Source organism: Tachyglossus aculeatus, chromosome 10 (genome assembly GCF_015852505.1).
Source record: "Tachyglossus aculeatus isolate mTacAcu1 chromosome 10, mTacAcu1.pri, whole genome shotgun sequence".
In the NCBI taxonomy this organism is placed as follows: Eukaryota; Metazoa; Chordata; class Mammalia; order Monotremata; family Tachyglossidae; genus Tachyglossus; species Tachyglossus aculeatus.
This window is the reverse complement of record NC_052075.1, coordinates 36,631,870-36,649,452: the sequence shown is the minus strand read 5'-3', so window position 1 is coordinate 36,649,452 and position 17,583 is coordinate 36,631,870. Positions and strand designations below refer to the sequence as shown.

At 43.6% G+C, this 17,583-nt stretch overlaps 1 protein-coding gene across 1 annotated transcript in view; it reads left to right on the top strand.

Moving 5' to 3' along the window:
* CTTNBP2 (cortactin binding protein 2) overlaps positions 1–17,583 on the top strand; it is a 121,258-nt gene that overhangs the window by 82,240 nt on the left and 21,435 nt on the right. The window contains exons 8-15 of the mRNA XM_038752501.1: positions 1,174–1,407; positions 2,895–3,012; positions 5,076–5,351; positions 6,860–6,955; positions 7,993–8,072; positions 13,330–13,416; positions 13,507–13,606; positions 17,021–17,173. Of these exons, the coding sequence (XP_038608429.1) occupies positions 1,174–1,407; positions 2,895–3,012; positions 5,076–5,351; positions 6,860–6,955; positions 7,993–8,072; positions 13,330–13,416; positions 13,507–13,606; positions 17,021–17,173 (1,144 nt within the window). The remainder of the gene's footprint in view (positions 1–1,173; positions 1,408–2,894; positions 3,013–5,075; positions 5,352–6,859; positions 6,956–7,992; positions 8,073–13,329; positions 13,417–13,506; positions 13,607–17,020; positions 17,174–17,583) is intronic.

The following is a 17,583-nucleotide window of genomic DNA, read 5'->3' as shown; positions in this document are numbered from 1 at the left end:
TTTTACAGATGAGGTAACTGAGGCCCAGAGAAATTAAGTGAAGTCAGCCCAAAGTCACAAAGCAGATAAGTGGAGGAGCCGTGATTAGAACCTATGACCTCTTACTCCCAAGCCCATGCTCTTTCCACTGAGCCACACTGCTTCTCTTGTACCTTCCCCAGTACTTTCTACGGTATCTGACACGCAGTAAGCACTGAACAGATACCATAAAAAATTGTTCACTGCCTCTGTTATCAATCAGTCAATCAATGGTATTTACTGAGTGATTACTGTGTGGAGAGCACACTTGAGAAAATGCAATATAACGAAGTTGAGAGGCATGATCCCTGTGCCCACAAGGAGTTTACAATCCACACACACTCTGAAGTCTGAAAGACGGCTCTTCCTCCTGTCTAACACAAATCCCTCCCACTGTAATTTAAACTCATTCCCTCATTTGAGATTGTTCATTTTTCTCCTGTGAACCTGCAATCGCTAATAAAAGTCTACCAAACCACCGTGCATATCAGAATTAAATGAGCGCCTTGTGGACACAGAGTCCTTCCTGTTCTCAGCACATCAGTATTGTTAGCCAATAGGCAGCATGAAGATGGGTTTCACAGATATTCAGTTAAAAGGAAACAAGGAGGTTAACCGATGTTACAGAAATTTCTGGGGCCCTATCCCTAACACTAACTGGCCTCCTGGCTATTTGTTCCTGGCTGACTGACACCCAAAGGAAAATTGACCATGAAGCCATGTGAGAAGCAGCATGGTCTAGTGGATAGAACATGGGCCTTGAAGTCAGAAGGACCTGGCTTCTAATCCCTGTTCTTCCACTTGTCTGCCATGTGACCTTGGGCAAATCACTTCACTACTCTGTGCCTCAGTTACCTCATCTGTAAAGTGAGGAGTAAGACTCTAAGCCTCATTTGGGACAGGGAATGTGCCCAACCTAATAGTAATTACGGTATTTGTTAAGCGCTTACTATGTGCCGAGCGCTGTTCTAAGCCCTGGGGAAGATACAAGCTAATCAGGTTGGACACAGTAACTGTTCCAGTGCTTAGTACAGTGCCAGACTCATAGTAAACGCTTTACAGATACCACTGGAAAAAAAAAAAAGGTCATAACAGATCTCTTTGACCAACAGAAATGAAAAGGACTTAGGTTCGCTTTCTACTGTTGACTTTCAGGTTGGCTGGACCCCAGTCCACGCTGCTGTGGATGCTGGAAACGTGGACAGCCTCATGCTCCTCATGTACTATGGAGGGGCCGAGATTGGGAATTCTGGGAGCAAAGAGCAGGTGGGCTCAGAGGGCGGAGAGGAGAACCAGAGAGCCACGCCTGTCATTTCTGCCGATCTCATCAACCAGGCTGACAAGGAGGGTTGGACAGCTGCCCACATTGCGGCTTCAAAAGGTTTGAAGGTTAGTTGTTCTGAATACAGTCTACTAAGAGGAGCTCTAGCTCTATTTGCTCCATCTTTTAAAATAGTATTTATTAAGTGCTTAGTAGGTTCCAAGTGCTATACTAAGCACTAGGGTTGATACAAGATGGATAGATCAAGTCCCTCTCCCACCTGGGGCTCCCAGTCCGAGAGGTAGAATAGGTTATTTTATCCTCACTTTACAGAAACAAAACCTGAGGCACAGAAAGGTTAAGCGACTTGCTCTAGGTCACACAGCAGTTGAGGCAGATCAAGGACTAGAACCCTGGCCTTTGGACACCCCCTTCCCCCCAGTGTTTTTTCCACTAGGCCACTTTGCCTCCCCTTTCAAAGATGCTGATAAACAGCTGCAGTATTGCTTTATGAGAGAAGCAGCGTGGCTCAGTGGAAAGAGCACGGGCTTTGGAGTCAAGAGGCCATGAGTTCAAACCCCGGCTCTGCCAATTGTCAGCTGTGTGACTTTGGGCAAGTCACTTAACTTCTTGGTGCCTCAGTTACCTCATCTGTAAAATGGGGACTAAGACTGTGAGCCCCCCAAGAGACAACCTGATCACCTTGTAACCTTCCCAGCGCGTAGAACAGTGCTTTGCACGTAGTAAGCACTTAACAAATGCCATTATTATTATTATTATTATTATTATTATTATTTATGCTTCTTGTTGGTGTTTCAAAACAGAGACCCTCAAGGACCAGGGGAATGAGGGTGGAGCCGGGCAGGGTAGGGTCAGGTAGAGGCAGAGGGAGGCAGAGATTCGAGCTCCATTTGTAGGGCTCATGCTGGAGATTTTGTAGCGTTGGCCACACCAGGTTGGGTGGGACAGGAAGTACTCATTTGTTACCAAACAATCAATAATGAGTATTTATTGAGGGCCTACTCTGTGCAGAACTCTTTACCAAGCACTTGAGAGGATGGACTGAAAGTCTGGGGCCCGGCTCCCTCACACCAGCCCCAACTTAGGTTTGTCCTAGCCCAATTCCAGCTCCAGTGGCCAAATGGAATCAGGAGATCGGGAGATCTTTAGTCCCAAACCGGAAACAGTTTTCAGATCACTAAGCTTCTACAGTATCAACTCCATTGTTTACTACAGTGCTTGGCACATATTAAGCATTTAATTAATATTATTATTTATGATTACATGTGCAGTCCTCCGACACACTCCCCCACATCAACCACTGAGTTTTCTCAATCGAAGTGCCTTAGTGACATAATCTGTCTAAGGTGTCCACTTTTTTCCTTGTTTTGAAAGTCATTGAAACCCAGAGTGTGTTCTGTGGTGAAACACACACGACTGAATGCATCGTCTCAATAAACTCATGCAAGGTTGTATCCAGACGTTCTGAGGTGAGAAGGGGATTTCCAATAAAGTTCCAAGGCTGCCTCTGCAGACAGCTGACTTTTGTTTGGGGTCTTCGGCCCCAAGGTAACGTCTTTAATCTCAGCTAGTAATGGCGCTCTCGTCTCTCCAGAATTGTCTGGAAATCCTCTGCGGTCATGGCAGGCTGGAAGCCGAACGGAAAGATAAGTGCGATCGAACTGTGCATGACGTGGCAACAGATGACTGCAAACATCTTCTGGAGAACCTCAGTGAGTGGCAGTTTGCAGTCTCATCCTGCTGAAATATTTAAACCCTGGAGCCACAGTGGGGTCATTTGCTTCTTAACTTCCAAGTGCTTTTTGTTGCTGCTGTTGTTGTTCAACTCCCAACCATAAAACCAGCTTCTTGCTCTTTGCCAATACCCTAGTCATCATCATGGGATTTGCAAATTTTTTATAAAATGGTTCCCAGCCCCGAACTGTACTGCAGGCTGAGTTGGTCCATTGTCCTGTCTTTTTCCTCTAAGAGACGATGCTCATAATTTCCCTTCAGTGTCTTTCAAGCAGCATGGCTTAGTGGAAAGAGCACGGGCCACGGGCTTAGGAGTCAGAGGTCTTGGGTTCTAATCTCGGCTCTGCCAGTTGTGAGCTGTGTGACCTTGGGCAAGTCACTTAACTTCTCTGTGCCTCAGTTCCCTCATCTGTAAAATGGGGATGAAGACTGTGAGCCCCACGTGGGACAACCTGATTTCCTTGTGTCTACCCCAGCACTTAGAACAGTGCTTGACACATAGTAAGCGCTTAACACATACTAACATTATTAGTATTATTATTTCTATCCCTTCTGATGGTCCTGATGGGGATTGGTTTGATTCCCTTTGATACACAAAGCAGAAACTCTTCCACCAGCTTGCTCTCTTAAACACATCAGCTCTCTTCATCTGTTTCTCCCCAGCTCATGGCTTTTACTTCCCTTCTCAGCTTCCCTCTGACCTGTTCCTCGCTGTCCATTCTCCTGCCTCTGATCTCTTACTCAGGCTGTTTCCCCTGCTTCAAACTCCCTCTTCCTTCAAATATGTCAGGCCACAGCTCTCCCTATCTCCAAAGCCCTCCTAACACCCCCCCTCCTCCAGGAAGCCTTCCCCAACTAATTCTCCACACCCGAAGTTGTATCAACCCAATTGCCACCCTTAGCATTTTAGTCAATTCCTCATTCGTAGTGGAAAGAGCACAGACCTGGGAATCGGATGACCTGGGTTCTAATCCTAAATCTGCTACTTGCCTGTCATGTGATCTTGGGTAAGTCACTTCTCTGTGCTTCAGTTTCCTTACCTGTATAATGGGTATATATACCTGTTCTCTCCCTGTCCTTAGACTGGGAGTCCCATGTGGTCAGGGACTGTGCCTGACTGATTATCTTATATCTACCTCAGTGCTTTGTACAGGGCTTGGCACACAGAAAGAGTTTATCAATAATAACAATATATTAGTATTATTATAATAAGAAGAAGAATTATGTACCCTCAATAAGGGGGAATTCACTGTTCTCCCAAACAGCCTAAGGTGTCGTCACTCTTAAACGGACAATCTGGGCTCCTATGTCCCTATGTCTGGGCTCATTGCCCGTCACTCAATCCCCAGTACCAAAATTCTGCCCGAGTTTCTGGTCATTCCCTGACAGAAACAGAGATTCAGTCTTTGAACCTTCTTGTGATGGACAAAAATTTTCACATTTTGGTGCTTGGCTACACAAAAGGAAGGACTATTGCGGAGGGTAACTGAAAGCAACTGTGTTCTATCCTATTCCTTGTTATTCACATTCAGAAAAGCTTTCCTCTTAGAAAACTGCCAAGGTCTCTCTTCCTTTTCCCATTTTCAACTATTTCTGTCGCGGTTTATGCTCTGAAAGGAAATAAGTCCTGTGGGATTAGTGTCAGGAATAATTAGGATTGGAAGCTCAGCTGGGTCTATGCCTGGACTAAATCTACAAGAAGTGAAAGAATAAAAAATTAAGAAAATCATCTCTCTTCTGATCAAGGCTAAGAAATTAGCCTAGAAACAGAAAATTGGGATGATTCGAACTTCACTTGATGTGAATATATATATATATATGTTGATATACAATTATATATTATAGTAATATAATACATATTGATATACATATATATGAAGTAAGTGGACTATGAATATATATATTTTTCTGTGCAAACCCATAAGTCTCTTTTAATGCTTTGCAATGACTTTCATTTTTATTTATTTCACAATACCCCTGCTCACTTTCCTTTCATGAAATTTACTGCCCTCATATTTTCTTTGTTTTCCGCTTCTCCCAGATGCTTTGAAAATATCCGTAAGAATTTCTGTTGGTGAGAAACAGCCAGCCATTTGTGGTTCCGATGATTTTGAAGAAGAAAACACAATATGTGCTTTAAGTATCCGTAAACAAACATCGTGGGATGATTTTTCCAAAGCTGTGAGTCAGGCTGTGACGAACCATTTCCAAGCAATATCGTCTGATGGATGGAAGCGACTAGAAGACTTGACATTTAATAACGCCACTGAATCCAGCGTTGGCCTCAGTGTGAGCAGTATCCTATCAGTCAAACTAGGTATCAACTGCCTAGCCATGCATGGGGAAAAGCTACATTTTGGGGTTTATATTGTTGGTGGGGTTCATATAGTGTGGTGGGTAATACTTTGAGGAAATGCATTCAGGGTTGACTGGCTTCCTGGCTGGTTCTACTCATTAAAGGGGGTTGTCTGCTAGAGGCTTTTATGCATGGAACATTTTGTGCTCGAAGCGTAAAACATGATTTGAGTTCTTGTTGCGGTTTTGGGATAGGCTTTCTGTCTAGCTGAGACTGGGAGGAGGGAAGCTGGGGTAGCAAGACCATCCTGTAAAACTTAGAACACCACCAGTCAATCAATCAGTCAAATATATTGAGTGCCTACAATGTCCTGAGCACTGTACTAAGAGCTTGGAAAAATGCAACAGAGTTGGTAGATACATTCCCTGCCCACAGTGAGCTTACAGTCTGGAAGGGATACAGACATTAATATAAAGAAATGAAATTACAGATATGTACATAACTGTTGTGGAGCTGAGGGAAGGGTGAATAAAGGGCGTGAATCCAAGGCAAGGATGACGCAGAAGGGAGTGGGAGAAGAGGAAATGTGGGCTTACTCTCAGAATGCCCCTTGGAGGAGATGTGCTTTTTATAAGGCTTTGAAGATGGAGAGAGTGATCGTCTGTCGGAAGTGAAGAGGAAGGGCATTTCAGGAAAGAGGCAGGATGTGGCCAAGTGGTCATCGGTGAGATAGACCAGATAGATGTCAACATAGCAGCGTGACTTTGAGCGTCAGCTGTGTCATGTGGGGTTCATATTGGTTCAGTTCTTTCCCAGCTGACAGGGGCTGGATTCGTGTTCTAGTGGATTTAGGACAGTAATCCCGGCAAGTTACCAAAGGCCAAAGTTTTCTTTCTAGTCACAGTAGCAGTAGTAAAAGTAGTAGTAGTAGTAGTAGTAGTAGTCGTAGTCGTAGTAGTAGTAGTTTTCAATTGATCAATTCCTCCAAGGTCGATTTATGCTGTACAGATAGAACATTGTTTTATTTGTATGTAGAACATAGATGCCTATGGGAAGCAGCATGGCCTAGTGGAAAAAGCCTGGGCCTGGAAATCAGAGGACCTGGGTTCTAATCCTGACTCCCACTTGCCCGCTGTGTGTCCTTAGGCAAGTCACTTAACTTCTTTGGGCCTCAGTTTCCTCATTTGTAAAATGGGGATTCAATACTCATTCTCCCTCCTATTTACAATGTGAGCCCTATATGGGATCTGATGATCTTGTAGCTACACCAGCACATAGTGCAGTGCTTGCCACATGGTAAGTGCTTAACAAATACCACAGTATAATAATTATTCTTCTTATTATGGAATGCTATGACAACCTCTGGGATTGTATGATACAAGTTCATTGTGCAAAATTCTGAATGTGAGCAATTAATTTGGTCATACTGGGTATGGATTTCAGTCACAGAGTTGTAACATTTGCCAAGATGAAGACCTAGTCAGGTTTGTTTCACTCTGACCCTCTGTAACTTTGTTTTTTACAAATAGGTAATGTGACGTGGTCAACAGGTCAGAGTTTTTCCCAGCCTCCGTGGGACTTTCTGCAAAAGAACAAGGTGGAACATGTAACTGTATTTTTGTCAGGTAAAGCTTTGTCGACTGGTTCGGCTTTTGAAAAGTTGTGCGTTGAATTGCCACCTCAAAGGAAGAGGGAGTCAGGGCTGCTTTGGGGCAACTTGCATTTCTTCATGTCACCTGCTTCTCTGATTCTCCTTGAGCAAGTAACTGCTTTTATTGCTGAAATTTTTCTGGATTTGAAATGAACTTGGATTCATTTCAGTAATGGATTTGAATGAACTCATTCTCTCTACTTTCCCCAAAAAGTGTTAGGACTTCACAACTCACTGTTGGGTGCCCCAATTGTGAATGGGGTGGAGATTCAAGGAACTAGCATACTTCACTTGCCATCATAAATGGGGTGGGGATTTGGGAGAACAAACAGAACAATTAATGAGTGATAGCATCTCCTCTGTGGACGAGAGGAAAAGGTAAGCAGGGGAAGTTGACACTCGCCTGGGAATTGTTTGCATGGACCCTGCCATCCTCCCTCTCTATGCTGTGACCTCTTGGGGCTCCTGAATTATTCATTATGGTATTTAAGTGCTTACTATGTGCCATGCACTGTACTAAGCATTGGGGTTAGATATTAGTTAATCAGGTCAGGTACAGTCCCTGCCCCACATAGGGTTCACAATTTAGAGGAGAGGGAAGATAGGTACTGAATCCCCACTTCAGTTGGGGAAACTGGGGCACAGAGAATTTAAGTGACATGCCCATAGTCACATAGTACGCAAGTGACAGAACCAGGATTAAAACCCAGGTCCTTTGACTCCTAAACCCACAACCTGGGTATTTCTTATATTGAAGTATTTGAAGATGTAGTATCTAGTTTTGCAAAAATTAAGCACTGCACTTGTAAAAACTGATATACAAGCACCAACCTTCACTTGGGAGGTGAGTGTCATGCAGAAAGGGTGAATGTTTTACTGGGTGGTGACTGAGCTTTCTCCGTCCCGTGAGCCACTCTGTAGTTAATGCGTATTATTTCCATACTTGTTAATTTTGACATAGTTTTATCAGTGGAGATTCGCTGACTTTGTGTGCAAACTGTTTTCTTAAAGGACCTCAAGAAGGCTGCCTCAGTAGCGTGACTTACGCATCCATGATCCCTCTTCAGATGCTACAGAACTACCTCCGGCTGGTAAGTTTTCAGGACATGATTAGAGCTGCAGCATTTGATTACAGAAAAATAGTCCACTTGTTAAGTGCAGTTTTTGACCTTGATATCTGCTTACTACCCATGCCCGCACTTGGGTTTGCATCCTTTATTCACCCCTCCCTCAGTCCCACAGCACTTATGTACATATCCATAATTTATTCCCATAAATCAATGTCTGTCTCCCCATCTAGACCATAATCTCGTTGTGGGCAGTGAATGTATCTACCAGCTCTGTTATATTGTTCTCTCCCAAGCTCTTAGTAAAGTGCTCTGCATACAGTAAACACTCAATAAATACAACTGATTGATTGATTACTCACTTCAGGAAATAGCCAAAGGCCCAGGAAGAAACCAATCCAGGGAAACATGGGAAAGGAATATCACAGGGAACCAGGAGCAGTGTAATAACAGTAATGGCATTTGTTAAGCATTTACTTTATTCCAAGCACTGTGCTAAAGACTGAGGTAGTTTGAAGTTGATAGGACTGTTCCTGTCCCATATAGGGCTCACAAGTAAGAACGGGTACTTTAATCCTAATAATTATTATCATTATTAGTATAATATTGATTAAGTACTTACTACGTGCCAAGCCTTATACTAAGCCCTGGAATGGATACAGTACATGTTATCCCTGTCCCACATGGAGCTCACAGTTTAAGGGGGATGGAGAAGAGGTAGTGAGTTTGCACATTACAGATGAGGAAACTGTGTGAATCTGGATCTTTCACCTTTGGGGATTTGGTATTCACCTCACCCTCAGCCCCACAGCACTTATGTGTGTATTTAAAAATTATGAATTATAAATTATTTATTTGCATTAATGTCTGTCTCCCCCTCTAGACCGCAAGTTCGTTGTGGGTCGGGAATATGTCTACCAACTCTGTTGTATTGTGCTCTCCCAAGCCCTTAGTACAATGCTCTGCACACAGTATGCTTTCAGTAAATATCTTGGATTGATTGAGGCCCAAAGAAGTTGTGATTTTCTCCAAAGTTACACAGAAGGCAGGTGGCAGTGGCAGGATTAGAATTCAGGTCTCCTGACTCCCATCCCTCTGCTCTTTCCACATTGTTTACTTAGCCCCTCTATCACCCCATCATTTGACAGAGCCTCAGACTATGTGGAGTCTATGTCCAGAACACAGACCCTTAATCACCAAGAAAGTCAATTCTTCTCATTCTCACCAAACCGACTCTGGGCTGAGTTGAACCTCCCCTGCCCAGGGGTTTTACATTTGTGGAAACTCCCACAGCCCCTCCTTCCACATTCCCCTGAAGCTTACCACCTCCCCCTAGACTGACACCAAGCACATGCACCCTCCTCGGATCTTGATGATGGATGATTGATGTTGGCTTAACATGCAGCAAAAATTGAGAGACTGTAAATCCTTGAGCATTTCTGTTGTGAGCTGCAATCAATCAATCATTCAGTTAATCCTGTAAATTACTGTGCTTACTATGTGCAGAGCAGTGCTCTAAGTGCTTGGGGGAGTCCAGTGTAACAATATAACAGATGCTTTACCTGCTCATAGTGAGCTTACAGTCCCTCCGAGCTTGGAGGCTGTTTGGCTGACTTGGGCGCAGCAGGTGCTGCACTTTGAATTTCTTGGGCAGCTGACAGGAAACATTAAGCTCAGATCATCAGAACCATCCTGTGTCAAATCCTCCACTTCTACCACATCTGGGACCAAGTGGACCAGTAGGGTTAGGGGAGTATGTCTGCCAGGACTAGTAAATTGGCCCTGGAAACACAGAGCCTTCCTCTCCTCAAACCCACTCTTCTCTTACCCTCCTTCCCTACACTCTCCACTCCCTCCCCAGACAGAGCAAAAATCCTGCCAGGCAATTATTTGAGGGAATGTCGGCAACCAATAATGAGCAACCAGTTATTCCCAGCCTGCTGTCAAAGTGGACAGGTGTGAACTGAAGGTCTCTCTGGGCCTGCTTCCCAGTGTGTCTATGTATGTCGGGCAGTGAATACCTTAGCTATAGCCAAGAGGAAGCCCAAGCTGTTTGGGTTGGAATCCCTCTCTGTAGCTCCTTTTGGCTTGGCGTGGGCCATTTGTGGTTCCTTGTTTTTCTAACTCATCTAGTTCCCTGACTCCTGACCTACATCTGCCCCTCAGACAGTGGAAAGCTTTCCTGGCTTTCTGACGGGTTTGCACACTTTAGAGAAAGAACCAAAGTTGTTTGTTTCTATTTAGTTTTTATTAATGGGATTTCCATCAGTAAGAAGTGAAAATAGCTAATAGATGTGTTTCTGTGTTCGGGCCTGAAACTGCAGCAAAGCATTTCAGGGAAGGTCATTTCAAAAAAAGAGAGCAAAGCCATGAACTAATCAGTGGTATTTATTGAGTGCTTACTGTGTGCAGTCCATTGTACCAAGCAGTTGGGAAAGTACAATGCAATAGAGTTAGTAGACGAGGTCACCGGCCTCAAGAAGTTTACAGTTTGGCTTAGAAGCTTGAAATTGTGTCAAGGGCCCAGAAATTCATCGTGGCAATCAATCATCAATCAATGCATTTATTGAGTGCTTACTATGTGCAGAACACTCTACTAAGAGGTTGGGAGGGTACAATGCCACCAAAGTTGAGAGATCCTAGAGTAGACTGGATAGAACTAGTACCTGCAAAAGGAATGCATAGTTTTAGCTCCCCTTGATGAGAAAAAAAAATCTTACTTTGAATTAAATTTTGAAGTATCTCTGGTGCTCGGGAAGAATGAATGAGTTACAGCAAATCAACCTTTTGATTTTAGCCATTTTTGTAATGATGCTGAACTGTTTTTGTCCAAATTAAATTTTGCCCCAAATGTCATCAAAAGCTCCACTTACTGGCAGCAGGAACCATACATGTTAGATACCTGTGTGCCCCAAATTTCAGCTGCTTAGAAGCAATGTGACAAGGATAGAATTGGGATTGAGAAGCCACATGGCATGGTGGATATAGCACGGGTCTGCGAGTCAGAAGGTCATGGGTTCTAATCCCAGCTCTGACACTTGTCTGCTGTGTGACCTTGGGCAAGTCACTTAACTTCTCTGTGCCTCAGTTCATCTGTAAAATGAGGATTGAGATTGTGATTCCCATGTAGGACAGGTACTGTTTCCAACCTGATTTGCTTGTATCCATCCCTGTGCTTAGTACATAGTAAGTGCATAACAAATACCATAATAATAATAATAATGATAGCATTTATTAAGGGCTTACTATGTGCAAAGCACTGTTCTAAGCACTGGGGAGGTTACAAGGTGATCAGGTTGTCCCACAGAGGGCTCACAGTCTTAACCCCATTTTCCAGATGAGGTAACTGAGGCACAGAGAAGTGAAGTGCCTTGCCCGAAGTCACACAGCTGACAATTGGTGGAGCCGGGATTTGAACCCCTGACCACTGACTCCAAAGCCCATGCGGTGTTTAACAAGTTTAGGCAACAGTCTGATTTTTATGGGATTCTCCCTTCTGAGGAATTTGGACATTAGTTGACTCGAAGTCACCATGAACATTACGCAGCGTGTGACTTGGGTTTGTACTGGGGGGACAGTGGCTTTGCCCCCTTATTTAGGAAACTAAAGCCCCTGGTGCCCAGTTAAATGCAGTCAGGGGGAAGAATAGGGAACCCCATAAGAGAAGATGTGCTTTAGACACAATAAACTGCCTAAAATCTTGCAGTGAGTGACAGTGACCTCTGGCGGGACTTATAAGCAGAAGCTATAATGATAAAGTTGGGTGCTTGCCATGTACAGAACATGTACTACACATGGGGAATGATAATGAATGATTATTATAGTATTTGTTAAACACTATGTACCAGGTACTGTACTAAGTGCTGGGGTGGATACAAGCAAATCGGGTTGGACACAGTCCCTGTCCTACATGGGGCTCACAGTCTCAATCCCCATTTTACAGATGAGATAACTGAGGCCCAGAGAAGTGAAGTGACTTGCCCAAGATCACACAACAGACAAGTGGCAGAACCCATGACCTCCAGAAATCCAGGAACATTGATTTACAACTAGTTCCTGACCCACAATCTAAAAAGGGTAGGGTACTGCTAAAGGGAGGATGAACACCCAAAGAAATAAATAATGGTGAAAATTTAGCAAAAGGAACAGTTGAGTCATAACTGCAATCAGAGGAATGGAGTCCATCCCAGTCAGACTTCTAGCTCTAGGAAAGGACATCCTTGGTCCAAACAACGCTAGCCACAATTACCAGGCTACAACATCATGCCTATCCTCCTTTTTTCTTATCCATCTGAGGCAGAGGCATCACCAAGTCATATGAGAGAGTGATGGGTGTTAGGTATTATTCTCCCCTTTTTATAGATGGTTAAACTGAGGTCCATCAAGATGAAATGACTTGCCTGAGGTCACACAGCAGGCCAGTGGCAGATTGGGATTGGAACCCAGGTCTCCTGATTCCCACTCCAATGCTCTTTCTCTGAGGCCTAATAATTATTTGGGGGCCTTCGTTCCCAAAATTATGTGACGTAACCACTGGGGGATGGATGGATGTGGGGAGAAGGAGGTTCAGAATCTCTTAATATTGTTATCATCATTAATAATGATAATAATAATGACTGTGGTATTTGTTTAACATTTACTCAGAGCCAAGCACTGGACTAAGCACTAGAATAGATAGAAGGTAGTCAAGTTAGTGGCAAGTCCCTGTCCTGCAAGAGACAGTCTAAATAGAAAGGAGAACAAATATTGAATCACCATTTAAAGATGAAGAAACTGAGGCATAGAGAAGTTGTTAGTCACGCAATAGACAAGTGGCACAGCTGAGATTAGAGCCCTAATAATAATAATGATGGTGATATTTGTTAAGCGCTTACTATGTGCCAGGCATTGTACTAAGCACTGGGATGGGTATACGCAAATCGGGTTGGACAGAATCCCTGTCCCCCATGAGTCTCGCAGTCTTAATCCCCATTTTACAGATGAGATTACTGAGGCACAGAGAAGTTAAGTGGCTTGACCAGGATCACACTGCAGACAAGTGGCAGAGCTGGAGTTGGAACCCAGGTCCTTCTGACTACAGGCCCGTGCTCTGTCCACTACGCCAAGCTCCCTAGAGGTCCCATTGTTCAGATGTACCCTTCCCAACATGGAAGAATGACTGTCCACTGGGGCCAGTGGGAACGTTGAAGATTGCCAAAGTGTGGTCACCTTCCTGGATGGTTTCTCCACAAGAGAACCCAAGGCTCCCGTTTTGACCTCTCTGCTCTTGGTTTATCTACAGGTGGAGCAATATCATAACGTGGTCTTCCATGGCCCTGAAGGAAGCTTGCAAGACTACATAGCCCATCAGATAGCACTCTGCCTGAAGGTAATACCCGACCCTCCACCCACAGGCTTCTGGAAATTTGGAGGGGGGCGGGGTGTGGTTTTAAGGAATCCATATATTTTTCTTCTGCAGCACAAGCAGACGGCTGCAGGATTCCCTTGTGAAATAGTGAAAGCCGAAGTGGACACCAACTTCTCCAGGGAGCAGCTAGTGGAGTTATTCATCAGTAGCGGTAAGATCCCTCTGGTGTTTCTGCTTAGGCTTCTAGCCGGCAACTTGGCAATGATGCTGATGGAAGGAAAGTGCTATATAATAGGGATTTCTCAATCGATTAACACAGTTTTATTCTCACTTAGTGGCAGCAGCAGCCCTCTAGAAATTGGAGTGTGCTGAGACCCCAAAGATCTCCTTTCTGCTGCCGTTGAGAGAATAAAACTGTTAGAAGAATTAACTGACTCTAATGGGATTAATCAGTTGATCGGCAATCCTTGCTTATATAGCACTTTCACATTCCCCTTAAGTTTCTGGAGTAATGGTAACCAAAAATTTATGATTGAAAGCTTAGACTGTGTGATGTTCCTTCTGTTCCTGAATACTGCAAATGGTGCTCTGAATAAATTAGTCTCCTAGCCATTAAGAAGTCACAGTCCTTTTAGAATGGCTTCCATGAAGATGGTTTGCTGTGACTTTTTTTTCTAATTTAGCAGTTAAGAAACAGTTATGCATGTCAGGATTAAGGGTTTGACTCCATGTCACCCCCAGAATTAGTGGCAGAACTAAGATACAGTGAAAGCACAGACAGGAAATGGATGATCTGTTCATTTTACAGGCCTCTAGATAGTAAGCTTGTTATGGACAGGGTACGTATCTGCTAATTCTTTTGTACTCAAGCACGTAGTACAGTGCTCAGCATATAATAAGTATTCAATAAATCCCATCGATTGATTGACTTTAACCCCAGTCCCTTCCCTTGCTGTGAGACTCTGTATTCGACCCTGTCCTTGCTCTGCCCCGAGCCCAGATGAGAATGCTGAAGTGGTTGGGTCCTCAGAGGGCATCCAGGGTTGTGCGAAATTGTGAAGGGAACCAAGAATGGATAAAGATAAACCAGTTTAAAGAGAAGTCGATTCCCTTAGCCTCTAAGTGGATACACCAGACGAAAGGTAAATGAGTCTTACTTTCTCCCCGGGCCTTTCCCCAGAGACTGTTGCACAACTGGGTCAGGGTGGTGAGGTGGTCATTGTAGCAGTGGAAAGGCAAATTCAAGCTCATTGTTTAAGGTAGAATTAGAACAAGATGTATATTTTTGAAAATTGCTTGCAGCCTTCACAGGTAATTTTTCATTCAGAGATGCTAACGATATATATCCAAACTACAAAATTCACTTGAAACTTCTGAGAGAACTTTTCTTTTGTTGATATCAGGGGTTTTTCAACCATTTTTAGAAACTGTAGCCCTAAGGCCTCAAGATATCACCTTCCCCTCACATTCACTGTACTCTTCTCACAACGCTACATCTGATATCCACCTTTCATCCACCTCCCTTCACTCCCACTTCACACCTCTTCTCCTCAGCACCATAATCTCCTTCACAGCCTCAGAGGACCTACACTAGAGCCACAGCTGAAGAATGGAGTAACAGTAGAGAAATAAGAAGGAGAAGGAAAAGAAGAAAAACTGTTCCTGCGTTTAGTTCAACTAACTAACCAGAATTTAAACTCCCAGAGCAGCTGGGCCACATCTTAGCTTCAGTCAGAGAAAGGAATTCTGGTAGGCTGGTGGCAGTAGGGACAATTTTCTCTTTTCACTGGTAGTTGCTCTTCTACTTTCTGCTTCAGTCCTCTCAAACTCATTCTTTTCTTCCCTCTCACCCGAGCAAGACACCCTCCCTTTGGTCTGGAAGCCCCTCCCTCTTCACAATTGGCAGACCACTGCTCTCCTCATCTTCAAAACCCTTCTGAAATCACATCTCCTCAGGGAGGCCTGCCCTGATTATCATTTCTCCACCCTATTTCCCCCATTTCCCCAACTGTCACTTTAGCTCTTGAGCACTTATTCAGTGCAGAGTCCTGTACTAAGAATTTGGGAGACAATGATAGAATTAGTATACACAATCCCTTCTCTCAATAAATTTCAAATCTAGTGGGAAAAATAGACACTAAAATTAATTACAGAGAGGGGAAAGCAACAAAGTTTACATGTGGGGAGGAGGCTAGGTGAGTACCTAAGTGCTTAGTGACGCAAACATGCTAAAGTTGTAGTAGTGGGAGAAATAGGACAGAGATAAGATAGATTAATCAGGGAAGACCTCCTGGAGGAGATAGGTGTAACTTCAAGAAGACTTTGAAGATGGGGAGAAAAGTCGTCTGTGGACTGTGAATGAGGAAGGGAATTCTAGGAAGGAGGGAGGATGTGAGCAAGATATAAGCAGTATGAGAGGCAAGATACCTTACATTTTTCTCTGATCAGGATGTCCAGATGGAAGCACAATAAGAATCCCAGGCTCATCTGCTCACACTAAAGCAGGCCTTTAGAATATTGAGCACGGGCCTAGGAGTCAAAGGAATTGTGTTGTAATCCCACCCTTGCCAATTTCCTACTGTGTGATTTTCAACAAGACACTTAATTTCTCTCTGCCTCAGTTACCTTATCTATAAAGTGAGGATTCAGTCCTTCTCCCTCTGATTTAGATTGAGAGCCCCAGGTAGAACAAGGACTCTATCCAACCTGATTAACTTATATCTACCCGAGCATTTAGAACAGTTCTTGTCACATAGTAAGCACTTAACAAATAACATAAAAATAAAAGTCTTTCTGGACATAAATCATGTCCTGGGAATAAACAATTTGGAAGCTGCATTCTCTAGAAATAGTATTAAAAGCAATACCAATAATAGAATGTATTACGTACTTAAGTGCTTGCGAAGTCTTGTCTCCAAGGATCCGATCTCTAAGTACAGCAACATTTCCTCTGGGTTCAGAGCAGATACAGACTCTGTTCCATGTGGGGCTCACCCAGTAAGAAGTTTGGTGTCACCAAGATACCAATTCTTAATTCAGATTAATCTTGGCTTAGCCCACTAAGGCAACTTCACCTTCCATGGTACCTGAATCAAGGCAGCGCAGAGCTCAGAGAAGGAGTACGTCCTAGTGGAAAGATCGCAGGCCTGGGAGCCAGAACTGGCTTCCAAATTCAGCTCTACCACTTCCCTGCTATGTGACCTTGGGCATGTCACCTAACTTCTAGGTGACTCCATTTCCTCATCTATAAAACAGGGGATAAAAGTCCTGTTCTCCCTTCCCCTTAGACTGTGAGTTTCATATAGGGCAGAGACTGTGTCCTATCCAATTATCCTGTACCCACCCCAGGGTTTAGAACAGTGATTGGCACATAGAAGTGCTTAACAATACCGTATTTGCTATTGTAATTAGCTCCGAAAGTAACAGATATAATATGGGGGTGTTGCTTGAATCTGGCTCAACACTTCCTAAAAGAAAAATATCTATATACTTTGGGATTCTTTCCCTACAGCATACTTAGAATTAGTATCATCTCCATTTGTACAGTGATAACTGAGCACTGATCTATTTTACCATTTCTTGTACTGTGGCTTGCTAGGTAAATTGCCTTTTCTCTGTATTTCAGCTTGTCTGATCCCTGTGAAACAGCCTCCTGTGAAGAAAAAAGTCATTGTCATCTTAGAGAATTTGGAAAAAGCTTCATTATCAGAGTTGTTGGGAGACTTTCTAACTCCCCTTGAGAACCGTGGCAGTGAAAATCCCTATACTTTTCAAAAAGGTAAAGAAAATACGTTGGCATGACACATTAGGGTGATAGAACAACTAAAGAAGGAAGCAGGGTGGCCATGTGGAAAAAGCACGGGCCTGGGAGTGAGAGGACCAGAGTTCTAATCCCAGCTCCACAACTTGTATGCAGAGTGACCCTGGGCAAGTTATTTAACCTTTCTGTGCCTCAGTTTCATCATCTGTAAAATAAGGACTAAATCCAATTGCCCTCCTACTTAGACTCTGAGCCCCTTGTGGGACAGGAGTTGCGTCCAGCCTGCTTATCTTGTACTTACCCCAGCACTTAATACAATTCTTGGCCCATAGTAAGTGCTTAAGAAATGCAGTAAGAAAAAGAAAATAAAGAAGTTACTGTCAATTGCCTAACAGTTCTGTTTTCATGTTAATCTTTTGGCTCTAGAT